Genomic DNA, 27,966 nt, shown 5'->3' on the forward strand with positions numbered 1-27,966 from the left:
AACTCCGCCCCCATCGCTGGTGCAGGAGCGGGCAACGTTGGGTATAAATACTGGGGGCATCCGGCAGGCAGTCAGCGTCCTCAACACCAACCTTAGACATGAAGCTGGTGAGTTGGCCATCACCCGCAACCCCTGCGTCTCCCACCTGGATTCTTTTAGCGGTTTTGGGCCAGGTTTCGCCTGTTCTAAGCGTGTTGTGTTGTTCTAAGCGTTTTCTACTGTTATCATAGTTTTTGGTTGTTCTAACCGTGTTATGCTGCTCCAAGCGTTTTCTTCTGTTCTAAGCGTGTTATGCTGCTCCAAGCGTTTTCTTCTGTTCTAAGCGTGTTATGCTGTTCCAAGCGTTTTCTTCTGTTCTAACCGTGTTATGCTGCTCCAAGCGTTTTCTTCTGTTCTATGCGTGTTATGCTGCTCCAAGCGTTTTCTTCTGTTCTAAGCGTGTTATGCTGCTCCAAGCGTTTTTTTCTGTTCTATGCGTTTTCTGTTGTTCTCAGCGCATGCTCGTCGTTTCAACCAGTGATACTATTTTATTATTTACTATTCAGTACAGTTACAATAGATTTTTGTATTGTTTCTAATGTTATTATTTATAGTAATATTAATGCTATTATTACAATTACTTTTACATTTTTTCTTGTAGCTATTACTACTACTTCTATTACCATTACTACTACTACTTCTAATACTATTATGGTTTCTCTTACAAATTACTGGCACTTATATCGCTGCTTCTACTACTACCATCATTACAACCACTGCACCGGGTGCTTCCACTAGTATTAAACGATTACAACCACTCAACATATCGTTAGAACTAGCGTGATTGTGCCATGGACGGTATTGTGCGTGTACTCACCTAGTTGTGCTTGCGGGGGTTGAGCTCTGGCTCTTTGGTCCCGCTTCTCAACCGTCAATCAACAGGTGCACAGGTTCCTGAGCCTATTGGGCTCTATCATATCTACACTTGAAACTGTGTATGGAGTCAGCCTCCACCACATCACTTCCTAATGTATTCCATTTGTCAACCACTCTGACACTAAAAAAGTTCTTTCTAACGTCCCTGTGGCTCATTTGGGTACTCAGTTTCCACCTGTGTCCCCTTGTTCGCATACCGCCAGTGTTGAATAGTTTATCCTTGTCTACCCTCTCAATTCCCCTGAGGATTTTGTAGGTAGTGATCATGTCTCCCCTCACTCTTCTGTCTTCCAGTGTCGTAAGGTGCATTTCCCACAGTCTTTTCCTCGTAACTCATGCCTCTTAGTTCTGGGACCAGTCTAGTGGCATACCTCTTAACTTTTTCCAGCTTCGTCTTGTGCTAGACAAGGTACGGGCTCCATGCTGGGGCCGCATACTGCAGGATTGGTCTTACGTATGTGGTGTACAAGATTCTTTTATGTGTGTGTGTGTGTGTGTGTGTGTGTGTCCTTGAGGCAGTAAGCCTTGATTTCCTTCTCCTCAATATCATTCTGTTTGCTCACTACTTTTACGGATAAATAAAGGATTTCTTGCTGACCAAAGATTCATCAGAATCTTCTTGACTTTTACAACTAAAGTTTTTTGTTTACGTTAAACAGCTCATCTTTATAGTTCCCATCAAGATCGTATATAATTCTTTTTTAATTTCCATCAAGACATCCCAAGACATTAATTCCCATATACATCACGATCATGTCCCCTTCGTCCAGATTCTTTAGTGAAGTAAGATTTAGCTTTTTGAGACTTTCCTCACATTCCAAGTCATTCAGTTTTAGGAATCAATGAGGAAAACTCGTGAAAAACTGGTGCCGTGTTTATGGGTGTTCCTTGTAACCTTTACTCATGCTATGGTCTTGTGTGGACAGCGTGCAATGGCCTTAATCCCTCTTTGTGAAGTGCTTAATAAATGCTAAATCCCTTAATATATAATAAATCCCTTAATAAATGCTGTTCAAATTGGCATATGTTTTGGATGTGATTCTGCTAATGTGTGCTATCTAAGACAGCCATATTGTTTACTCCAGCTTCCACGTCATAATATTCTGTCCTTGTTTGTCTCCGTGCTCCTCTCATAATCCTGCATTTACTTGGGGTTGAAGTCGAGCAGCCATCTCACACCACACTAGTTGCTCACGAATATTTATTCTTCTTTTGCACCTTCAGGTAATTCTTGCCTGCCTGGCCGCCATGGCCGCCGCCGCCCCCCAGCTCCAGGACACCCCACCTGTGGCCATCCTCCGCGACGACCGTCAGGACTCCGGCGACGGTAACTTCAACTACGCCTTCGAGGCCGAGAACGGCATCTCCGTGGAAGCCTCCGGCACCCCTGGCTCAAAGGGTCAGAGCAACATCCAGGGCGTGTTCAGGTGAGGTCTTCCTGCCCATATAGTTTCGTTAATTTAATTTCTTCAGCTGTTGTTATAAATTTCCAATCTATATTTGCATTTCGATTCGACCATTATCGTAAATTTTTCTGGTTCCCACTTTAGATTCACTCTTCCCGACGGCACCATCGCTGAGGTCCGCTACATCGCCGACGAGAACGGCTACCAGCCACAGTCTGACCTGATCCCCACGCCCCACCCGCTACCCGCCCACGCCCTCGAGCAGATCCGCTTCGCCGAAGAGCAGCGCGCCCGAGGCATCGTCTATGACGATAATGGATTCATCGTGAATAGAAAGTAAACTCATTTGGAGATCCCTCCGCTGTTAACGACGTCGATAACCACGCCAAACTCCCGCTGCTGGCCACCTCCCGCGCATCCTTCAACCCACACCCCTCTCACCCAACGGCTCAACATCTCCCTTTCCTCAACCCTCATTTCACAGTTTGTCATGCTCTCCCTTCCCCCCCTTCCTCCTTCGTCCACACGTCAACTAACAAACTCGATTCCATGAGGAACGTCACCGCTAACGCCTCCATCAGTGATGCTGAAGGAGACTGCTGGATTTTCCATGACTGATCAACGCTCAGAACATTGCCAGTACACCGGTGCTCTCGTTATAGTCACGGAATGACGACCAAAAAACACACCTGTAGAAACGACTACGTTTCGATCCGTCCTAAACCGATCCGTTCTGGAGCACGATCCGTACTCCAGGACGGTGAACCGAAACGTCGTCGTTTCTTCATCTTCGAGTGTGTGGCTTGGTCATCCTATCTTTAGTCCCGGATTACTACTACGACAGTGATGTGCATCACTGTTAATATTTGTAATAAAATACACGAATTTGAATTGCTTTTTACATCTGACTCCAGTGAATAAGGACACAATTTGTTCATATCTCCACTGAATACAGATTGTATTTACACACTCCAGTGATAAACAATCTGTTTTACCCCTGATTCCAGTGAATAATTATAGTTTACACTTGACTCCTGTGAATAAATACTGTGTTTTACAACTGACTCTAGTGAATTATGATTGTGTTTACATCTGACTCCAGTGAATGAAGATTGCGTTTTACAACTTCATCTCCCCTCCTCTTGTCCCATCGTTGTGGAGAGCCGGCTGTTGCCCGTGCAACAGATCCACCCTCTCCACGCCACCGATGGTCCAAGGGAAGGGCTGGGGCCGATACGCTTGGCATAAGTGTTGTTGCAGGAGTTGCTGGAATGTAGCTGTAAACCGTCATAGGTTGATATACATATATATATATATATATATATATATATATATATATATATATATATATATATATATATATATATATATGATGGGAATATCAAATCATTTGAAAATTCATTGGACGGGGGAGTGGGGAATGGTGGGGCGGACGAGGGAAGAGGGTATTGTGGGGAGGATGAGAGGACGGGGGAGGGGGGGGGAAGATGAGGAGGACGAGGGGACAGGGGAGTTCGGGAATGGTGTGAGGGACGAGGGAACGGGGGGGGGGAGTGAGGAATTGTGAGGAAGACGAGGGGAATGGGAGAAGGGGATGATGGGGAGGACGAGGGACGGGGGAATGGGGAGTGGTGGAGAGGACAAAGTGATGGGGGAGTGGGGAAGGGTGGGGAGGACGAGGGGACATTGGCACAATGGGTATAATAGGCCAGTATACCCATTGTACCATTGATCCACTTGTTCATCTCAATAATGTCCTGTGTCCGTCACCCGAAGCAAATATAAGAATTAGCAGAGTATGGAAAATTTGTCTTTGAAAATGTAAGGAGTGTCTTGTAAAATGCTTCCTTAGGCATCAGACCATAAATATAGTGCGAAAAGGAACTTTGGAGAGTTGATTTTTCAACATCCCTCGACAGTGAAGTAAAACATAAGAAATATTGAGAAGATCCGTGTTAGAATCATTAATCTTACCTTTTCCGTCACTTTCAACAACATATGTTTACAAAAAAGACTGCTACCAAAATATACCAATATATTTATATAGATACTTTCCTTAGCTACTGTTGAAGCTCACAGAAGAATTCCAGTTTGGAAGCAGGAGGCTGCTTCTGGAAACTTTCCTTACTAAGATAAGGACTCAATAGCTCGGTCGATAGAGCTGCGGCCTCACACACGAGGGGCTCCTAGAGCCCAGGTGAATGGAGCTGCATGAACCTCCAGGGAATATGAAAGGTAAGTTGCTGCGAGGGGAGCCAGGCATGCGTCACAAATTGTCATTTGTTTGCCTGCAGAGGACAACGTGTAATTTACACGATGATGATGACAATAATGATCTACAGATAACTTTATTAATGTGAACATCCTGCTTGAGACACTCTAATATGACTAGAAAGTCACTCGTCTGTGTCTGTTTCATTGTTATGTCGCTTCGTTCTCTTGTTTGTCGCTTTGTATATTGCTAGTTTGTCTGTGTTGCTAATTCCATTAGAATTTTCTATGGTACAGTAATGTTTCACCTATTAATGTGTGTGTGTGTACTCACCTATTTGTACTCACCTATTTGTGCTTGCAGGATCGAGCATTGACTCTTGGATCCCGCCTTTCCAGCTATCGGTTGTTTACAGCAATGACTCCTGTCCCATTTCCCTATCATACCTAGTTTTAAAAGTATGAATAGTATTTGCTTCCACAACCTGTTCCCCAAGTGCATTCCATTTTTCCACTAATCTCACGCTAAAAGAAAACTTCCTAACATCTCTGTGACTCATCTGAGTTTCAAGCTTCCATCCATGTCCCCTCGTTCTGTTACTATTCCGTGTGAACATTTCGTCTATGTCCACTCTGTCAATCCCTCTGAGTATCTTATACGTTCCTATCATGTCCCCCCTTTCCCTTCTTCTTTTGTGTGTGTGTGTGTGTGTGTGTGTGTGTGTGTGTGTGTGTGTGTACTCACCTAGTTGTACTCACCTAGTTGTGTTTGCGGGGGTTGAGCTCTGGCTCTTTGGTCCCGCCTCTCAACCGTCAATCAACAGGTGTACAGATTCCTGAGCCTATCGTGCTCTGTCATATCTACACTTGAAACTGTGTATGGAGTGAGCCTCCACCACATCACCCCCTAATGCATTCCATTTGTCAACCACTCTGACACTAAAAAAGTTCTTTCTAATATCTCTGTGGCTCATTTGGGCACTCAGTTTCCACCTGTGTCCCCTTGTGCGTGTTCCCCTTGTGTTAAATAGACTGTCTTTATCTACCCTATCAATCCCCTTCAGAATCTTGAATGTGGTGATCATGTCCCCCCTAACTCTTCTGTCTTCCAGCGAGGTGAGGTTTAATTCCCGTAGTCTCTCCTCGTAACTCATACCTCTCAGCTCGGGTACTAGTCTGGTGGCAAACCTTTGAACCTTTTCCAGTTTAGTCTTATCCTTGACTAGATATGGACTCCATGCTGGGGCTGCATACTCCAGGATTGGCCTGACATATGTGGTATACAAAGTTCTGAATGATTCTTTACACAAGTTTCTGAATGCCGTTCGTATGTTGGCCAGCCTGGCATATGCCGCTGATGTTATCCGCTTGATATGTGCTGCAGGAGACAGGTCTGGCGTGATATCAACCCCCAAGTCTTTTTCCTTCTCTGACTCCTGAAGAATTTCCTCTCCCAGATGATACCTTGTATCTGGCCTCCTGCTCCCTACACCTATCTTCATTACATTACATTTGGTTGGGTTAAACTCTAACAACCATTTGTTCGACCATTCCTTCAGCTTGTCTAGGTCTTCTTGAAGCCTCAAACAGTCCTCTTCTGTTTAATTCTGTTTAATGTGTGTGTGTGTGTGTGTGTGTGTGTGTGTGTGTGTGTGTGTGTGTGTGTGTGTGTGTGTGTGTGTGTGTGTGTGTGTGTGTGTGTGTGTGTGTGTGTACTCACCTAGTTGTGCTTGCTATGGTTGAGCTCTGGCTCTTTGGTCCCGACTCTCAACTGTCAATCAGCCGGTGTACATATTCCTGAGCCTACTGTACTCTATCATATCTACATTTGAAAATGTGTATGGAGTCAGCCTCCACCACATCACTTCCTAATGCATTCCATCTGTTAACTACTCTGACACTAAAAACGTTCTTTCTAATATCTCTGTGGCTCATCTGGGTACTCAGTTTCCACTGGTGTCCCCTTGTGGGTATATCCCCTGCGTTAAATAAATTGTCTTTATCTACCCTATCAATTCCTCTGAGAATCTTGTATGTGGTGATCATGTCTCCCCTAACTCTTCTGTCTTCCAGCGACGCGAGGTTAGTTTCTGTAGTCTCTGATCATAGATCACACCTCTCAGAACGTACTTGTCTGGTGGCATTCCTTTAAACCTTCTCCAATTTAGTCTTGAGCTTGACGTAATGCGGACTCCGTGTTGGAGCTGCATACTCCAAGATTGGTCTGATATATGTGGCATACAAGGTTCTTAATGATTCCTTACACAAGTTTATAATGGCCGTTCATATGTTGGCCGACCTGGCATATGCCGCTGATGATATTCTCTTGGTGTGGGTTTCAGGGGCATGTCTGGCGTGATATAAACACCCAGGTTTTTCTCACTCTCCGATTCGTGAAAAATTTCGTCTTCCAAATGGCCTCCTGCTACCTACACACATTTTCATTACTAGGGTTAAACTCTAACAGCCATTTGTTGGACCATTCCTTCAGTTTGTCCGGGTCACCTTGAAGCCTCATGCTGTTGCAATCTGTCTTAATCCTTCTCATAATTTTGGAATCGTCAGCAAACATTGAGAGGAATGAGTCTATATCCTCTGGGAGATCATTTACGTATATCAGAAACAGGATAGGTCCGAATACAAGACCCTGCGTGATTCCACTAGTGACTTCACGCCATTCTGAAGTCTCACCCCTCACTGTAACTCTCTGCTTCCTATTACTTAGGTACTCCCTTATCCACTGGAGCGCCCTACCAGTTACTCTTGCCTGTTTCTCCAGCTTATGCAGCAGCCTCTTTTTGGGTACTGTGCCTAAGGCTTTCTGACAGTCCAAGAAAATGTAGTCTGCCCAACCTTCTATTTCTTGCTTAATCTTTGTCCCCTGGTGGTAAAATTCTATTAAACCTGTGAGGCAAGATTTGCAATCCCTGAACCCATGGTTGTGGTGTGTCACGAAGTCCCTTCTCTACAGATGTGCTGCTAGGTTTTTCTTACAATCTTATCCATTACCTTGCATGGTATACAAGTTAGGGACACTGGCCAGTAGCTCAGTGTCCCTTGTCTGTCACCCTTTATTGTATATTGGGACTACATTAGCCGTCTTCCCTATTTTTGGTAGATCTCCCGTCTCCAGTGACTTACTATATACCATGAAGAGTGGCAAGCAAAGTGCTCCTGCACACTCTTTCAGTACCCATGGTGAGATTCCGTCCGGACCAACACCCGGACTGCTGTTGTGTGTGAGTGTGCGCGTGTGTATATGTGTGTGCCCGTGTACATGTAATGTGGGTGTTCATGTGTATGCGTGAACAATTCCACTGCCACAAGCCACACTGTAGAGGACTAACGTCACTACAGGTCATCAGGACGACCTTCACTAGGTATTGTTCCTCCTACTAACTTTCTCCCCCCACCCCTCACCCCCACACTCCTCCCCCCCCCCCACCCCATACAGTCTCTCGTGTGCTACCTCACCCTGGTTGCATGCTCACTTCCCAGCCGCCCTAACTCACTATCTACTCAATAACCACACTTCATAAATAACTTTCACAGTCGATTCAAAATGCAACTCATATCAGCAATTTACCAATCTAAATTAATCGTTACGTAACCCGGCAATTTTTTTCCCCGAAGTCCTGAGTTCAATGTTATGAATGCAGAAGCCCCTCCCCCCCTTTCAGTAAGTCCCCGCCCTCTCCGTCACGCAGATCGAAGCGGCTTCTGGTATATAAGTCAGCAAGAACACACACACACACACACATATACACACACATATACCAGACATGAAGCTCGTGAGTGTTCCAGAGATTTCATCTCTCTCTTGTATTTTATCCGTCTGTCTTAGTGACTGTAGTTCATTTGGATTATATAAACAAGCAATATGTGATTGTGTGTATTAAGCTGTAGCATCACCAATTAAAATTATTTATCCAGCAAAGTTAATTGCATCTATGTGTTGGATTATGTCAAGTAATGATACACTGACTTTCTTCAGCGGGTGATCCTCCTGCAGGTAGTTCTTGCCTGCCTGGTCGTCGTTGTCGTCCCCGCCCCTCAGGACCAGGACCTACCGCTTGTGGTGGAAACAGTTCGCGATGACCGGGAGCACAGCGATGACGGCAACTTCAACTACGCCTTCGAGGCTGACAACGGCATCGTGGCGGAAGCCATCGGCAGCCCTGGTTCTCAGGGCCAGAGCAACATCGAAGGCGTCTACAGGTAAAGGCGCCTTTCTATAGTCACTAACACAAGCTCAAATTCTGTCAACTTGTCTTCAGGTTCATCTGGACACGACAACCCAAGTTACAAAGACCATTACATATACAATTTTCCTTTTCAGACACACTTTCCCTGACGGTGTCGAGGCTGAGGTCCGCTACGTCGCTAACGAATTCGGATTCCAGCCAGAGTCTGACCTGTTGCCCACCCCCCACCCCCTGCCCGCCCACGCCCAGGAACAGCTCCGTATCGCCGAAGAGCAGCGCGCCCAGGGCATCCAGTTTGACCAAAGAGGTTTTAGAGTGAACAAAAAGTAAACGTATTCTGAAGAGTTATATGAACGAATAACACGTGCGAAACCTCCACGAACGTCTTATTCGAACGTCGACGAACCCTCGCTGCTGCCCAGTCTACTCCCCCATGCACGCCCACGGTCCCTATGCATGCCACTGTGCTCGTGTGTTTCCACAGCCCACTGCACGCCCACGGTCCATATGCAGGTCCAATAGCCGTGTACTCCCACAGCCCACTGCACGCCCACGGTCCCTATGCAGGTCCAATAGCCGTGTACTCCCACAGCCCACTGCACGTCTACGGTTCCTATGCAGGTCCAATAGCCGTGTACTCCCACAGCCCACTGCACGTCTACGGTTCCTATGCAGGTCCAATAGCCGTGTACTCCCACAGTCTACTGCACGCCCACGGTCTCACGCCCGCCCATACTTCTAGTACACACCCACAACCATGAGGATCGTCATGATAGCTGCATCAATTCCCGGAGGTACGAGAGAGTACGCGGTCTTCCACGATCGCTCCGAAATTCTAATACTGAGTTTTTAAAGAGCATAATCTTCATTGTATTTTCACGGTAATAAAATATAAAAATAACAGCAAGTAATATACCCGCACACTTACACAGTACTAGCACCTTGAGGACCGCTTGTTCTTGCTGCCCGCCTCACTGAAAAGTCGATTTTTGTGTGGCTGGTCGACCGCATTGGTAAAACCTTGAATTTAATTGAACATAATTGTTAGTTTCCTCTCTCCCTTGTTTTCCAGTTTTATCCAGTCGTCTTTTGTTCGTTATTACAGCTACGTGTGCTAGTAAATGTGATTGGGCTTGAGGGTGTACTTGTTCTTAGCTCAAGGTGTCTGTAGTGAGTCGTCTGATGCAGTGCCTCAGACGACTTGGACAGTCGGAGTTCAATCCTCGACCGTCCAAGTGGTTGTAGGCACCATTCCTGGCCTCAGTCCAATCCTAAAGCCTTTCCCTCATTTCTCTCTCAAGTGCTGTATAGTCGTAATGGCTTGATAGCACTTTCTCCTGATAATTACCCTACCTGACTTCCCTCAGCACCCAGCTCACTACCTGCTCGGAACTCTTAAGGTGAAGAAGACCTTTACATCCCTACGACTCGTCCCAGACTCAGGTTTCCGGTCATCTTCACTTGCACTGTTATTATTATATTTAAATATCTCGTTCTTATCTTTCTTGTTATTCTCCCTTGATAATCTTGTATGTCGTGATCATATCACCCGTTTTTTATTATATTTTCAAGCTTTGTAATATCGTGTTTTTCTCAGTTTTACTTGAAGTTCACCCTTCTGGGATAGTGGATTAGTTTTAAAATTCAAGGATTAGTCGTAGTCGCAGGATCAATCTTAGCTCAAGGCCCATGGCGCTAGCAAGGTCTTGGGCCTTGAGCCGTATTATTAGTAGTAGGCATCTATCAGTCTCAGGAGATTAGGGAGTTGCGCTCTGGTTGTCGGTCTGGAGTGGTGTCTCCAGGGCGCAAAGCCAGGGTAGGTTAATACGGGGGAGAAGCTGTCACCCATGCAGCAGGTCCCCCCCCCCTCTCCACGGCGCCGAAAGTTTCCAATGGAAAGGCAAACGCCAAAACGATTGGTTCCAGCGCCGTGGCAGGAACAGTCAGAACGAGGTTGAAGGCAACAACGAGCTGCCCCAGGGGCTCCAGCTCCAGCTCCAATAAAAATGCAATAAAAACACAGTAAAATAACACAAAAAGGGAAGTTAAAGTTAGCCAACATGACGTTGAAAATGACGATTCCAGCCGACGTCGGGACGTTCTGGCGTTTTGAGCAAATGAAGACTGTAGGCGTCACGAAAACGTTGAAGGGTTAAATCGAATAATGACAACAGTTTAGAGTAATTATAACCTGTTTGATCGAATATTAATGAGCCCAAATAGATAATCATTGGTCTTAAGAACTTTACATATCAAGTGTAGGTTGACCAGACCACACACTAGAAGTTGAAGGGACGACGACGTTTCGGTCCGTCCTGGACCATTCTCATGGTTCAGGGAGGGTAAATCTTGCCTTACTGGCTTAATGAGATTGAAAGCATTGTTGCTCAGCCAATTATCATAAAAGGAGTGAGTTGGTATGTCGGCACCAGTCAAAAGGGTGTTAACAGCACTAAATAATTTGTCTCTGAGCGATGTAGGATCTCTCATGACTTTAAGGCAAAAGGTAGTGTTGACTTGCATTATTCTCTCTAGTATGGTTGGAAGCTTCAGTTCTTCCCTCATGTTGATGATTCTTGTGCATCTTGGAGCACCAAGAATTATCCACCCGGGCTGAGAGGTATGAGCTACGAGGAAAGACTACGGGAATTAAACCTCACGTCGCTAGAAGACAGAAGAGTTAGGGGGCATAAGATCGCCACATACAAGATTCTCAGAGGAATTGACAGGGTAGATAAAGACAGGCTATTTAACACAAGGGGCATACGCACTAGGGGACACAGGTGGAAAATGAGTGCCCAAATGAGCCACAGAGATATTAGAAAGAATTTTGTTAGTGTCAGAGTGGTCGACAAATAGAATGCATTAGGAAGTAATGTGGTGGAGGCTGACTCCATACACAGTTTCAAGTGTAGATATGATAGAGCCCAATAGGCTCAGGAACCTGTACACCAGTTGATTGACAGTTGAGAGGCGGGACCAAAGAGCCAGAGCTCAACCCCCGCAAGCACAATTAGGTGAGTACACACACACACACACACACACACACACACACACACACACACACACACACACACACACACACACACACACACTCTCATACATTATACACGTCTGGACCGCCGCGTGTAAAAAACCCGGGGAGGATTGACTGGGAACCCATCCCTAACTGTTCGCCCTTGTACAACAAGCAGTAATCGGGGACCATGGAGTCAAACCGATTAGCAGGTCGTGTTCCACGTTAAACTAATTGTGTCAGGCTGACCAGGAGCTCTGCTAACAGGAGTTATACGTCGTCTACTCCTGTACTTACCTGTCATTAACAGAAAAGAGAGAGAGAGAGAGAGAGAGAGAGAGAGAGAGAGAGAGAGAGAGAGAGAGAGAGAGAGAGAGAGAGAGAGAGAGAGAGAGAGAGAGAGAGAGAGAGAGAGAGAGAGAGAGAGAGAGAGAGAGAGAGAGAGAGAGAGAGAGAGAGAGAGAGAGAGAGAGAGAGAGAGAGAGAGAGAGAGAGAGAGAGAGAGAGAGAGAGAGAGAGAGAGAGAGAGAGAGAGAGAGAGGGAGAGGGAGAGGGAGAGGGAGAGAGAGAGAGGGAGAGGGAGAGAGAGAGAGAGAGAGAGAGAGAGAGAGAGAGAGAGAGAGAGAGAGAGAGAGAGAGAGAGAGAGAGAGAGAGAGAGAGAGAGAGAGAGAGAGAGAGAGAGAGAGAGAGAGAGAGAGAGAGAGAGATAAAGAAAGAAAGAAAGAAAGAAAGAAAGAAAGAAAGAAAGAAAGAAAGAAAGAAAGAAAGAAAGAAAGAAAGAAAGAAAGAAAGAAAGAAAGAAAGAAAGAAAGAAAGAAAGAAAGAAAGAGGCAGACATTCTTGGATGACAATGTCTTGCACGCGTTATACTGACTAACTTTGCCTGTCTCTCCAATCTTCTCTCATCATCTCACACCTTATTCAGTCTGGCCTCACACGCGCCCATAAAGTCTTCACAGTAAACAAACACGTTTTCACCAACGCTTTTAGGCGTTAATAACAGATGTCTTTACTAACCTCGCTCAAACACTAATTACCCAACATTTCACTTTTTTTTTTTTCTTCCAAGTCCTGACAGCTACGAGGGCACGTGGCCCCTCCCCTCTCCGGAACGCCCCGCCCCCATCCGGAGACGAAGACGGGGCAGGGCTGGGTATATAAAGTCAGGGGCTTCCTCCAGCCAGGCATCGTCCGCCGCCGCCTCCACACACAGACAGACATGAAGCTTGTGAGTCCACATAGATCTTGAACTGTCTCTTGTAGTTGTCGGGGGGTCTTGTGGGGTATTGTTGACGAGTGGTAAGCGTTTGTGACGTATAATCCAGTTCAAGATGGCAGAAGGCTAGCTGTAGTTTTGTGTAGCATACAGATGATACATTTCGTTATTGATGTTCGTTGACTGATAACGTCTGCTTAACGAAATGTTTGTTGCAAGGATTGTCTTTACCCGGGGGAGACATGAAGCAATGATTACCCCTCCCACTGTGCCTTCTTCAGGTAGTTCTCGCCTGCCTGGCCGCCGTCGCCCTTGCTGCCCCACAGCCCCAGGACGGCAAGCCCGTGGTGGTGATCCTCCGCGACGACCGTCAGGACTCCGGCGACGGTAACTTCAACTACGCCTTCGAGGCCGACAACGGCATCCTCACCGAAGCCTCCGGCAGCCCTGGCGCTCAGGGCCAGAGCAACATCCAGGGCGTGTACAGGTAACGATGTCTCGCAACGACTGATACTGTATTTTAACAAAACCTCGGGTGACTACATCTCTCTGTCTCTCTCGGTCTCGTCTAGAGAACAAATATATATATACTTATAATTCGGTATCTAGTATCTCTTTACATGGATTTTACGTGGAAAGATACTTTACATGTATCTCTTCAGCGTGATGGCGCCCTTGGGTTTATATCACAAAAACTATAACTGTATTCCCTCTTTCGTCAGGCTCACATTCCCGGAAGGCGGAACTGCTGAGGTTCGTTACGTCGCCGACGAGAACGGTTTCCAGCCGCAGTCTGACCTCATCCCGACGCCCCATCCGCTCCCCGCCCACGTCCACGACCTCCTCCGCATCGCCGAGGAGCAGCGCGCCCAGGGCGTCCAGTATGACCAGAGAGGGTTCAGAATCAACAAAAAGTAAATACATTCTGAGGAACTATCGTCCCACACCCGCTGCTGTCCCACCGCTCGCACTCAAGCACGCCAACCATCGAGCAGACCAGCCATGCTCAGGAATATATTACCCCCCTTCCGGTGTTAATTCCGAGATAACATGATCTTCCCGATAAATTATAACATGATCACTTTTATCGCACTGTGAGAAGAAAATAAAGTCTCAAATAATATATATGTTATATGCCTGACCGCTGACCAACACACGCGCCAGTCACAGGGCCTGTGGAGCGCTCCTCGCCAGTGATGGATGTACACAGTTCCAAGGTTAATTGTTGTCATGACAGTATTTTGAGAACGATTGGTTTCTCATTTCTGCGTGACACTTAACCCAGAAGAGTAGCAGTGTGTGAATGGGTGACCGCGAAATCTATATGTAGGCCTTGAGTACATGGGTGTGACGGCATAGCAGCGGCCTCGACTACATGGGTGACAATTTAGGCCTCGGCCACATGGGTGACAATTTAGGTCTCGGCTACATGGGTGTAACCTAGCTGGGGCTCGACTACATGGGTGATAACTTTGGCCTCGACTACATCGGTGACAACCTAGGCTTCGACTATATGGGTGACAAACTTTGGCCTTGACTATATAGGTGACAGTATATGCCTCGACTATATAGGTGATAGTATATGCCTCGACTACAAGGGTGTAACCTATGCCTCGACTACATGGGTGACAATCTATGCCTCGACTATATGGGCGACAATCTATGCCTCGACTACATGGGTGACAATCTATGCCTCGACTACATGGGTGACAATCTATGCCTCGACTACATGGGTGACAATCTATGCCTCGACTACATGGGTGACAATCTATGCCTCGACTACATGGGTGACAATCTATGCCTCGACTACATGGGTGACAATCTATGCCTCGACTACATGGGTGACAATCTATGCCTCGACTACATGGGTGACAATCTATGCCTCGACTACATGGGTGACAATCTATGCCTCGACTACATGGGTGACAATCTATGCCTCGACTACATGGGTGACAATCTATGCCTCGACTACATGAGTGACAACCAAGGCCTTGAAAACACAGACATTGTAATCTTGTCAGAGTATTCCCTCTCGACCAAAAGATCTATTTACAGTTGCATTTTATATATATTGAATTTATAAGTGCAAATCAAATTTCCAGCAATCGTGAATTAGAAATATAATCCAATTCCCCAACGTTGGTTTAACAAATGATTATCTTGACAATTGAAAAGTGAAAAATGACGAAATAAATAGAATTAACAAAAAACTTATTGTTTAGAAGTTGAGTGGTGTGACTAACAATGAATAAACCAAGAAGAATTGTTAACGGTTGTGACAGTGACGAGTGAATTAGTTACGGAATAGTGATTAGCAAATGAGTGTTCATACAATGGTTAACCCATAACAGCATTGGATGAGTGGGTGCCAGGCATTGGATGAGTGGGTGCCAGGCACTGGATGAGTGGGTGCCAGGCACTGGATGAGTAGGTGCCAGGCACTGGATGAGTGGGAGCCAGGCACTGGATGAGTAGGTGCCAGGCACTGGATGAATGGGGTGCCAGGCACTGGATGAGTGGGTGTCAGGCACTGGATGAGCGGGAGCCAGGCACTAGATGAGTGGGAGCCAGGCACTGGATGAGTTGGAGCCAGGCACTGGATGAGTGGGTGCCAGGCACTGGATGAGTGGGTGCCAGGCACTGGATGAGTGGGGTGCCAGGCACTGGATGAGTGGGGTGCCAGGCACTGGATGAGTGGGTGCCAGGCACTGGATGAGTGGGAGCCAGGCACTGGATGAGTGGGGTGCCAGGCACTGGATGAGTGGGAGCCAGGCACTAGATGAATGGCGTGCCAGGCACTGGATGAGTGGGAGCCAGGCACTAGATGTGTGAGTGCCAGGCACTGGATGAGTAGGTGCCAGGCACTGGATGAGTGGGGTGCCAGGCACTGGATGTGTGAGTGCCAGGCACTGGATGAGTGGTTGCCAGGCACTGGATGAGTGGGGTGCCAGGCACTGGATGTGTGAGTGCCAGGCACTGGATGAGTGGTTGCCAGGCACTGGATGAGTGGGGTGCCAGGCACTGGATGTGTGAGTGCCAGGCACTGGATGAGTGGTTGCCAGGCACTGGATGAGTGGGGTGCCAGGCACTGGATGAGTGGTTGCCAGGCACTGGATGAGTGGGTGCCAGGCACAGAATCAGTGGGTGTCAGGCATTGTATGAGTCTATGAATGGCACTAAATGAGTGTGTGAATAGCACTGGATGAGTTTGTGAATATTACTAGATGAGTGTGAGATAATCACTGGATGAGTGTCACAGATACTGGATGAGAGTTACAGATACTGGATGAGCGTCACAGATATTGGATGAGTGAGAAACAGGTATTGGATGAGTGCGTGAGTAAATACATAGAAGCACGTAGAGAGGACAATGTTAAAGTCTTCGTGAAAGTATGTGTTGAGTAAATCACACGAAGGTTTTAAAAATATGCCACCGACTGGTAAATTAAACAAAGAGGAATGACTAGTGAGTGTGTGTGTGTGTGTGTGTGTGTGTGTGTGTGTGTGTGTGTGTGTGTGTGTGTGTGTGTGTGTGTGTTTGTGTGTGTGTGTGTGTGTGTGTGTGTGTGAGTGTGTGTGTGTGTGTGTGTGTGTGTGTGTGTGTGTGTGTGTGTGTGTGTGTGTGTGTGTGTGTGTGTGTGTGTGTGTGTGTGTGTGTGTGTGTGTGTGTGTGTGTGTGTGTGTGTGTGTGTGTGTACTCACCTAATTGTGCTTGCGGGGGTTGAGCTTTGGCTCTTTGGTCCCGCCTCTCAACTGTCAATCAACTGGTGTACAGATTCCTGAGCCTACTGGGCTCTATCATATCTACATTTGAAACTGTGTATGGAGTCAGCCTCCACCACATCACTTCCAAGTGCATTCCATTTATTAACTACTCTGACACTGAAAAAATTCTTTCTAACGTCTCTGTGGCTCATCTGGGTACTAAGTTTCCACCTGTGTCCCCTTGTTCGTGTCCCACCCGTGCTGAAGAGTTTGTCTTTGTCCACCCTGTCAATTCCCCTGAGAATTTTGTAGGTGGTTATCATGTCTCCCTTTGTGTGTGTGTGTGTGTGTGTGTGTGTGTGGGTACTCACCTAGTTGTACTTGTGTGGGTTGAGCTTTGGCTCCTTGGTCCCGCCTTCCAACTGTCAATCAACTGGTGTTCAAATTCCTGAGCCTACTGGGCGCTATAAAATCTACATTTGAAACTGTGTATGGTGTCAGCCTCCACCACATCACTGCCTAATATATTCCATTTGTTAACTGCTCTGACACTTGAAAAAATTCTTTCTAATATCTCTGTGGCTCATTTGGGTACTCAGTTTCCACCTGTGTCCCCTTGTTCGAGTACCTTCCGTTTTAATTAATATGTCTCTATCTACCCTGCCAATTTCCAGGAGAATTTTTGATGTGGTAATCATGTCTCCCCTAAATCTCCCGTCTTCCAGCTAAGTGAGATGCAATTCTCTCAGCATCAGTGGATGCCAGGCACTGGATCAGTGGGTGCCAGGCATTGTATGAGTCTACGAATGGCACTAAATGAGTGTATGAATAGCACTGGATAAGTTTTTCATCGTAAATCATATCCCGTAGTTCTGGAACTAGACCTGTGGCATACCCTTGAACCTTTTACAACTTCATTTAATGCTTGACTAGGTTTGGACTCCATGCTGAAGCTGCATGCTCCAGGATTGGTCTGACAAATGTGGTGTACAATTTTCTAAATGATTCCTTACACAAACTTTGAAAGACAGTTCTGATGTCATCCAGCCTCGCATACGCCGCTGATGATATCCTTTTTATGTGGGCTTCAGGAGACAGGTTCGGCCTGATATCAACTCCTAGATCCTTCTCTATCCGTTTCTTCGTCTTCCATTTGGTACCTTGTGCCTGGCCTCCTTTTCCCACCACCTTGTTTCATTACCTTACATTTACTTGATTTGAACATTAGTAGCCCTTTGTTGGACCATTCCATAATTTTGTCCAGGTCATCTTTTAGCCTCTTGCTATCTTCGTTGTCTTAATCCTGTTCATAATTTTCACATCATCAACTAACATTGACAGAAACGAGTCTATTCCCTCTGGGAGATCGTCTACATATACCGAAAACAAGATAGGTCCAAGGACTGAATCCTGTGTTCATGAAAGTGACATGAAGGTGAGATTAGTAAGTGGATATTAACTGGGATATTAAATGGATAATAATATCCATTTAATAGCCCAGTTAATATCCATGAGGCTATATGGGGGTTCACAACAAGTCATGAGGCTTTATGGGAGTTTACAACATGTCGTGAGGCTATATGGGGGTTCACAACAAGTCATGAGGCTAAATGGGGGTTTACAACAAGTCATGAGGCTATATGGGAGTTTACAACAAGTCATGAGGCTATATGGGGGTTCACAACAAGTCATGAGGCTATATGGGGGTTTACAACATGTCATGAGGCTATATGGGGGTTTACAACAAGTCATGAGGCTATACGGGAGTTTACAACAAGTCATGAGGCTATATGGGGGTTTACAAAAAGTCATGAGGCTATATGGGGGTTTACAACAAGTCATGAGGCTATATGGGAGTTTACAACAAGTCATGAGGCTATATGGGGGTTTACAACAAGTCATGTGGCTATATGGGGGTTTACAAACAGGTCATGAGGCTATACGGGAGTTTACAACAAGTCATGTGGCTATATGGGGGTTTACAACAAATCATGAGGCTATATGGGGGTTTACAACAAGTCATGAGGCTATATGGGAGTTTACAACATGTCATGGGGCAACATGGCATTCACAACACTTGACAACTAGTCCCACAATCACCTCAGTATTGGTAATACTGAGGGATCTGTGTGACACGTAGCTATTCACAAAATAAACATTGCAGATGCCAGTGGTAAACATGACACATGGGAATGAGCATCAGGAAACAAGAAATCAGGTTAGTCACACCTGAATTTAAATCTTAGATTGCTGAGCACTATTCTGTGTGAAGTTGCCACAAACACTTTGGATGACAAAGAAAATAAGAGCCAGGCCGAGTCAATATCACTGACGACACACACACACACATTATATATATATATATATATATATATATATATATATATATATATATATATATATATATATATATATATATATATATATATATATATATATATATATATATATATATATATATATATATATATATATATATATATCGCCACATCATACCGATGGCCAACACACCAGCTTTTCACACATAATATACAAAGGGGATAACTGCTGTTTAATTTGAAAACATAAAGTTCAGGTTCAAGACAGAGAGAGAGAGAGAGGGAGAAAGAGAGAGACTGACTCATGGAAATAAATGGACCTCCAGGATTAGGTTTCAACTAAGCTGAGATAGAATTACATCTCTTGCATGCAGTTTCACCAGGTTCCTTATATGATATACACGCAGAAATCCCAATAATGTGATATATCAAATTAACAAATGAACAAGGGTAATGATGAGGGTTCGAACCTACGCACGGAATGTTCCCAGACGCGCCTTAGTCAGCTGTACCACCACATGGTCAAGAGAATTGCAACCTGGAGTGCTTCTGCCCTCACGAAGATCCTGAAGCTTCTCCTAAGCACAACCGGGATTTCACACAATTCTGTGTATTGAAGTAGAGGCGTAGAGGTAGAATATTTGGTTGACAGAGCCCGAGTGCATGGGGGGAATTGTGTGAATCCTCGGTTGTGCTTCGAAGAAGCTGCAGGATCCTAGTGAGGGCAGCAGCACTCACGGTTGCAGTTCTTTTGATCATGTTGTGGTACAGTTGACTAAGGCGCGTCTGGGAGCATCCTGTGCGTAGGCTCGAATTCTCACCATTGCCCTTATGGATTTGTTCCTTATATGATAGTTTCAAAGTGCATTCTCATGAAATAAATGAGTCTCTAGGAGCAGGCTTCAGATGATCTGAGGTAGGATAACAGCTCTTGCTTGCAGTTTTACTAGGTAAATTATATGACAGCCTTTATAAACCCTAGTTTTAGTTTTCAAACAAAAAAAAACAAGAGAGAGCTAATAGCTCGATTCTCCAGACACAAATAGTAAACACACACACACACACACACACACACACACACACACACACACACACACACATACACATATTCTCTCTCGTTCGTTCCATATAAAATGATAAATTTTGCGACCTGAAAAGAACAAACATTTTTAATTCTGTATTTAGAATTTCTTCAATGTTATGAACAAATGTAACTTTATTGGGTTTTATTGTTACCAAATATATAAATATTTTGCTTCTCACGTCAGGCTCACATTCCCGGAAGGCGGAACTGCTGAGGTTCGTTACGTCGCCGACGAGAACGACTTCCAGCCATATCAATTCAATTTCTTTCTTTATTATGCTCCTCATACCCATCCCGTGGGCGGTGGTGGAGAGGGTTATAGAGGCACAAAAAGGGTTCTCGAACTGAACCCAATAGTTCGTTTATTTAAGCAAGTGACAATCTTTTCACGCTAGTTACACAATTGTTAATGTTACATATGCATGTACATATGTATACAATCATATACATAAAATCATAATCATATACACAAATACATATACATAACGATAATCTGTTTACTTAACAAGTGAGTCAGCAAGAGGTTCACAACAGTCACTATACAAGGCACTTTACATCTATGGTCAGTCACACAGTTACTAGTCGTGCTCCACACCCACCCAACTGGGCGGCAGCTTTACAGTCACATGCAGGCTGCACCTTCAGTAAGCACATTTTGGATACGTCGCTAAAATACCTAGCAGTACATCATTATAATTGAAGCATTCACACATTTCTTGGACTCCATTGATGGTGTTATCTCTGAAATCCAGGATTTTTTCACATTCGCAGTCCGACCTGATCCCGCCTCCCCACCCGCTCCCCCGCCCACGTCCACGACCTCCTCCGCGTCGCCGAGGAGCAGCGCGCCCAGAGCCTCCAGTATGACCAGGGAGGGTTCAGAGTCAACAAAAAGTAAATATATTCTGAGGAATTATCATTCCACTACGAGACACCACGCCACTACCCGGCGTTCAGCCAGGCACGCCCCAGTCATTAATCAGACCCACAACTCTCGGGGGATGGTGTGGGGGGTTGGGTAGTGCGTCCGGACGACCGTGTCATTAATTCTCAATAAACGAGACTTTTATCATCGCGCTACGTTCAAGTCCTCATTAAATCCTATAAATGTTCATTATCACGATAGTGTAGCAGTAATGTAAATGTGTGTTGTTAATGGCCAGTGAGAAGCAATTGCGAGAGATTTGGACTGCCTGGCCACTCACTGACAGCCACAGCAACAAGGGATCTTGACTCTTTAGCCACTAAAAAATTATCATAATAACTATGGGTTTTGGCAGCTGTTCACTTGAGACAGTTAAGCAAGTCCCAGCTGTGTCTGGGTACAAGTGACAGAATGAACAACCCAGCGGGTTTTCTTCCTATTGGGGAGTGTGTACATGATGCTATGGCAGTGTGTCCACTCACAGAATGAGTGGCGCTGCCCAATAAACTCGCCCCTCGAGGGCAAAATTAAAATTCAATTCTAGGCAGCTGCATGAAACATTCTTTGTCGATGGTCACAGTTATGAATATCAATAACCTTATAATCGGAGCTTTAAGGTTCAGAGTATGGGTCAGCGACGCTCCAGTATGTGAATTAAGAGTAACATAGGAAGATCAGCAGTAACAGCAATAGGAGCATCACAAATATCAGCCTACACTGAGGCTAGTGGTGTCCGCTTCCCTTTTGTCCGTACCTTAATTGCTGCCTTATGCGTGCCAGCCCCTTGTATCCGCTCACAAACCATACATTAGACTGCAGACCCTCATCCTCTTACACGAGTGTGTCGATTCAAGATCATAAGCGGCGATTACCTTTTGTGTATTTTTAAAAGCGACCCGAATCAGTCAGATCAGTGTAAATAAAAATATAACAGAAAGAGAGAATGAGTCAAGATCAGATATCCATAGCTCCTCCCTCGTTCCCCAGAGCCCCTCCTTCCCCTATGGTCGAGCAGGTCTGGGTGGCGTCGGGTATATAAAGTCGTCCGCCTGCCAGCCCGGGTCTGGACCCCGACGCCTTCCCACACAACGCATCAGACATGAGGCTCGTGAGTACTGCCAGTTCCTGGTTCATTGTTTCTGACGCATTCTTTTTTTATTTATATATACAAGAGTTCTTGCATTCTTGTAAAGCCACTAGCACGCAGAGCGTTTCGGGCAGGTCCTTAATCCTAATATTTTACCCGGAATATGACCCGCTAAATCGTTTAACAATCAGGTATCCATTCATTGCTGGGTGAATGGATACCTGGATGTTCGTATCCTGGATACGCGGCCAGGATACGAACCCAGGCCAAAGCGCTCACGATGCACCGGGCGAGTGCTTTACCACTTGTTTTAGATTGTGGATACTACAGTAGAGTCATTCTGTGTTTACGACTCCTGTTGATAGATACTGGCCAAGATACGTACCAAGATACTGGCGTATCTTGGTACGTTTGTATTTTCTGTGACACCTACATTGCTACTTAGCGTAACGCTCTCCTTTTGGATAGTTACTTACTGTTTGAAGTGTTACTTGTTCTCGCATTATTGTTGTAACTACCACCATTATGCTGTTGTTTCTGCTACTGTCGTGTCATAGTCTCCCCGGCTTGGTGCCTTTTTTTGGTAATTATTTGTGCTACCGTTACTACATAGTCCTTCATACTACTGTGGACGCCGTCCAAAGCTGAGTGGACGGCGTTTCGGATTCGTAGTCCTGAAGTTCCGGGTTCGATCCCCGGTGGAGGCGGAAACAAATGGGCAGAGTTTCTTTCACCCTGATAGTCGAGGAGCGGGCCGCGGGGACGCTAAGCCCCGAAATCATCTCAAGATAACCCCAATAAGATAGTCACCCCGGCTTGGTGCCTTCTTTTGATAATTGTGCTACCGTTACAACGACTGCCTCTGATACCATGACTGATGATGATGCTCAACCAGTCCTCGACTCAAGTCCATTCCATCCAGCGGTCGACCACACAGGCACATTCATAAATTTTATCATGCTGTTCATTCAAAACAGGAATTTTCTCAAATACAAATTAATATTATAATATATTAGCATATTGTGCATATATAGGCATAGGTTAGGTTAGGTTGGGTATTTAGGTTCTGTTGGCGATTATTTGTATTTGTAGTACGTGGGTGAAGCATTTACAGCGTTGTGGGTCGGACGAAATTCGTCAGTGAAGCACTTGTTCCGGAAGTGTTCGAACGTCATCAGTTGTGAGTCGAGTGTAAGCCGTTTTTCCTTCATAAACAGCTGGGGTTTTTGGGTGCATGGAATCACTTTTGGGTCATTGTTTGGAGGACGTATAGTTGGGTTCGTTTACTTCTCACAATCAGGAATTCCGGGTTCGAGTCCCGGGCGTGACAGAAATGCTTTGGCGCGTCTCCTCTTTCCGTATGCTCCTGTTCACCCATCAGTAAAGAGGTACCCAGGAGTTAGTATTATCTTATCTTGAGGTTATCTTCAGATGATTTCGGGGCTTAGCGTCCCCGCGGCCCGGTCCTCGACCAGGCCTTCTGTTTTTGTTACACGCCCTCAGAAAGCTGCCCGTAGCAGCTGTCTATCTCCCAGGTACCTATTTACTGCTAGGTGAACAGGGGTAACAGGGTAAAATAAACTCTGCCCATTTGTTTCCGCCTCCGCCGGGGATCGAGCCCGGAACCTAAGGAATCCGAAGGAATTCGGATCTGAAGCGAATCCGTAGCGCGTTCCACTCAGCTATCAGGCCCTTATTGTGTAGGGTTGCATCCTGGGTCAGTAGTTCAACTTTCGTGGGGCCTTGATATAAGCCTAACATATACATATACCCTGGCTGCCTGTCCCCTGGCGCCTGACAGTTGAATGGACAGCGCTTCGGATTCGTAGTCCTGAGGTTCCGGGCTCGATCCCCGGTGTAGGCGGAGACAAATGGGCAAAAAATTTTCTTTTACCCGATTCCCCTGTTACCTAGCAGTAAATAGGTACCTGGGAGTTAGACAGCTGCTACGGGCTGCTTCCTGGGGCTGTGTGTAACAAAAAGGAGGCCTGGTCGAGGACCGGGCCGCGGTGACGCTAAGCCCCGAAATCATCTCGAGATAACCGTCCCCCCAACATAATGAATTATTATTATTAATTACTGCACAAATACTGATATCACTTCAACTACCATTTCTGATGTTAGAACTGCCACCTGTTACCACAATTAGTGTTGTTGCTACTACTACTACTACTATTACTACTACTACTATTACTACTACTACTATTAATTCTACTACTAATACTTCTGCCGATAATACTGTAATTTCTGATGTTACGCTTGTTCATTCGTACACTGGTACATTGGTACACTAAATCATTGCTAAACTGGTACACTGGTTCATTGGTACACTGGTACATTAGTGCACTGGATCATTGGTACACTAGTTTATTTGTATACTGGTTCAGTGGTGCACTGTTATTGGTACACTGGTACATTAGTACACTGGATCATTGGTATACTAGTATATTTGTATACTGGTTCAGTGGTGCACTGTTATTGGTACACTGGCATATTGGTGCATTTACACACTGGTTCTCCGGTTCATTTGTACATTGTGACACTGGTACACTAGATCTAAGGTACATTGGTTCATTGGTACACTTGTACATTTGTACTCTCATACATTACTACATTTGTAATCACATACATTAGTACATTAGTACATTGGTTCATTTGTGCTCTGGTACATAGATGCATTGGAACACTTTTACGTTGGTACAGTTGTGCACTTTCACTGATACCTCTACACTTGTACATTGGTTCGCTGGTTCATTGATGCACTGTTACACTGGTACCAATGGAACCAGTGAACCTAATTTGTTAACTGCAGTTTCTCTATTCCTTCAGGTGATTTTCGCCTGTCTGGCCGCCGTGGCCGCCGCCGCACCTCAGCTCCTGGACTCGCCTCCGGTGGTCGCAATCCTCCGCGATGACCGACGCGATGACGGTAATGGCAACTTCAACTACGCCTTCGAGGCCGATAACGGCATAGCTGTGGATATCTCCGGTACCCCGGGTGCAGAGGGACAGAGCAACATGCAGGGCTTCTATAGGTGAGGGGTTTCTTGTTTTTCTACTTTTTAAGTTAATTAATGAAGAGGAATGTATGTTGACTAGACCACACACTAGAAGGTGAAGGGACGACGACGTTACGACTTGATCAACCGACTTGAGAATGGTCCAGGACGGACCGAAACGTCGTCGTCCCTTCACCTTCTAGTGTGTGGTCTGGTCAACATACTTTAGCCACGTTATTGTGACTCATCGCCTGCAAGAGGAATGTATTCTCACGTAAATCTTTCGCAGACGATGAGACACAATAACGTGGCTAAAGATATACGATGATTCAGCTACAAACCAGAAGATGGGTGGAGAGTCGACGACGTTTCGGTCCGTTTTGGGGTATTATCAAGTCGATTGTGCGATTATGATCCAGGACGGAGCGAAGCGTCGTCGTCCCTTCATCTTGTGGGGGTGTGTCGTTTGGGTCATCAATCTTTCGCATGCTTTATTGAGCAACATTGCTATTCAGCATGGAGCAAGACATAATGTGGACCTCAGTGATCAAATTTAACAACATTTCAAGCAATTATTCCCCATACATATTGATCAATACCTTATTTTGTTGCATGCCGTTGCTATAATACATTTGTTCGTTCAGGTTCACCCTCCCTGACGGCACCATCGCTGAGGTCCGCTTCATCGCCGACGAGAACGGCTTCCAGCCGGAGTCCTCCTTGTTGCCCACGCCCCACCCGCTCCCCGCCCACGCCCTCGAGCAGGTCCGCTTCGCTGAGGAGCAGCGCGCGCGAGGCATCTTATGGGATCAAAATGGGTTTATAGCAAACAAAAAATGAGCTGTATTCGATATTTGTAGTATTGTTGACAAGCCTGACACCTGCCGGATCCTGTCTCATGTACCAGTCCGTCCTCCGAAGGTTCCCCAACGTCAGGAAAACGGTCAGATTAAAGTGATCCTTATCCTAACCTACCAGGAGGACCCCAAATAGAAAACGGGACGGAACGTCACTTTCGTGAGCCGCTTCCATTTTCTAGTACGACGATGTTTGGTCTTATGTAACGCATACGATCGAAATGCGAAGTTCTTTGTAAGAGGACAAGTTGCTCATACACACATATTTACTATCATGTCTGAAACACACATATTTACTATCATGTCTGAAACACACATATTTACTATCATGTCTGGTCTCCAAAATACACGTCCTACTAAGGAAACCTTATATTTCCTGAACATATGTGATTACATAAATAAAAATATGACGACAATTCTTTGTAGTTCCATGATTGTACTTTCCTTTACCATTTACTGTTAATGATGCTGACAAACAACATATCATTGACATAGTGTCAAATGATCATTCAGAAAAGAAGGTCGGACAGTTTTCAAGAATTAAACTGATTTCAAAACAAATAGTAAAAATATGTTCCTGTGTTATGAGGAAGAGTGCGCCGTTTAATCTTCCCTTCTTCACTCTGCCTCAACCTAATCAGCTTCAGCTTCAATCAGTATCAGCTTCCTCTGTGTTTGTCAGCTCATCATACTGTCTAACATCCAGAATGCTTAGGGCCTGTTTTCCTTATTAAATCACTATGTGTGCCTTAACCAAAACACTGCACATTAAAGATACAAGTTTATTTAACAAATTATGTAAAGGTATACATACCATTTTGTTCTCCAGTTCCAAACCTAAGCCATAGTTCTTTTGAACCTTTTAATGTGAGACCGTGAACACATCGTGAACACATACCCTGTTGACGCATCTTCTTAGTTTGTTAAAATGACAAATTTGAACATTGCAATGATTAAATCTAGGTAGAATGTTCTACCTAGAATATTTTTCCATTCTAGAACTCTGATTCCAAATCTGGACCTTTGGAATCAAGCCCAACTCCTGAACCTTAGGAGTTCAGATTTTGTTTATTTTAAAGCATTTAATTTATCTAAAAAAATAATTTGGCAGACATTTATAAGCTGAATGTCATTGTCGAAGTGCATTGAAAAGACGATCTTTCACAGATTCATCAGTATACTGCTTCGTTATACAACTATAAAGTTTCAACATTGCGGATGACTACAAAAAGGTTACCTTTCTACATTTTTATCAAAGATCTTTCCCTTACTTCTTGTAAGTGCATAGCGCGTTGTTTCTGTATGATTCATTAAATCTGAATTTGTAAGATCTCGAAAAATGTATTCACTGAAGGTCTTCGGTACTCAGAGTAAAAGGAAACACAAACAGCGGTTCATATTTGTTACTAATTAATGGACAAAATATAATTATGTCTTTACAAGCCGTCTCAAGGAATATCTTTACTTCATTGTTATAGATTACAAGTGTTTCTTCAGATCTACACATTTATTCTATAATGTCAGAGTAAAACTATATCTAACGCAATATCTGAAACGGCAGGCCGTGTTCCAGGAAACTAGTAGGTAAGGCAGACCTAGGTAAGTAGGTAAGGCTAGTAGGTAAGGCAAGGGAGAGCTTTCAGGCTGCTAACAGGAATCAGCTGTCGTCTCTTACTGTATCCATCAATGTAAACAAATTAATACATACTGACACAGGTGATACATATTGAAAGAGAGAGGTGGGGGGTGAAGAGGGGAGGGGGTTGCGACAGACTGACAGACAGACCCGGGCATCGCAGGGTACCGCTACACAGAACAAGCCATAAACGAGCAAATCGACTAAAAAAAAAAAATATATAAACAGCCTTCATGAGCTAGTTGTTGCTTGTTAACTAAGTCAGTGACTCAGAACAAGGGTTAAAATCAAACACAATGACTCAATTGAAGTTTAACTGTGCTTCTTCCCTCTGGCCGCCAAGGTTGTGATGACAGACGTAAACAATGACAAGGAACGAGGCCCT

The 27,966-nt window shown here is 45.1% G+C and overlaps 3 protein-coding genes across 3 annotated transcripts; all 3 read left to right on the forward strand.

Annotated features, from left to right (window-relative positions):
* Window positions 1–2: 2 nt before the first annotated feature.
* LOC123772189 (uncharacterized) lies at window positions 3–26,361 on the forward strand. The gene is made up of 8 exons (XM_069311458.1): window positions 3–107; window positions 2,140–2,342; window positions 2,466–2,660; window positions 9,222–9,478; window positions 14,569–14,978; window positions 18,840–18,893; window positions 24,793–25,124; window positions 25,733–26,361. The coding sequence occupies exons 1-8, from the start codon at window positions 99–101 to the stop codon at window positions 25,926–25,928; spliced, it is 1,656 nt and encodes a 551-aa protein (XP_069167559.1). The 5' UTR covers window positions 3–98; the 3' UTR covers window positions 25,929–26,361.
* On the forward strand, window positions 8,290–9,638 carry LOC138355782 (cuticle protein AM1159-like). The gene is made up of 3 exons (XM_069311305.1): window positions 8,290–8,323; window positions 8,545–8,750; window positions 8,872–9,638. The coding sequence occupies exons 1-3, from the start codon at window positions 8,315–8,317 to the stop codon at window positions 9,065–9,067; spliced, it is 411 nt and encodes a 136-aa protein (XP_069167406.1). The 5' UTR covers window positions 8,290–8,314; the 3' UTR covers window positions 9,068–9,638.
* Window positions 12,867–14,093, forward strand: LOC123772188 (cuticle protein AM1159). Its single transcript, XM_045765252.2, has 3 exons — window positions 12,867–12,982; window positions 13,252–13,457; window positions 13,693–14,093. Exons 1-3 carry the CDS (start codon window positions 12,974–12,976, stop codon window positions 13,886–13,888), a joined length of 411 nt encoding a protein of 136 aa, XP_045621208.1. The 5' UTR covers window positions 12,867–12,973; the 3' UTR covers window positions 13,889–14,093.
* Window positions 26,362–27,966: the final 1,605 nt, after the last annotated feature.

This window comes from Procambarus clarkii, chromosome 69, assembly GCF_040958095.1.
Source record: "Procambarus clarkii isolate CNS0578487 chromosome 69, FALCON_Pclarkii_2.0, whole genome shotgun sequence".
Lineage (NCBI taxonomy): Eukaryota > Metazoa > Arthropoda > Malacostraca > Decapoda > Cambaridae > Procambarus > Procambarus clarkii.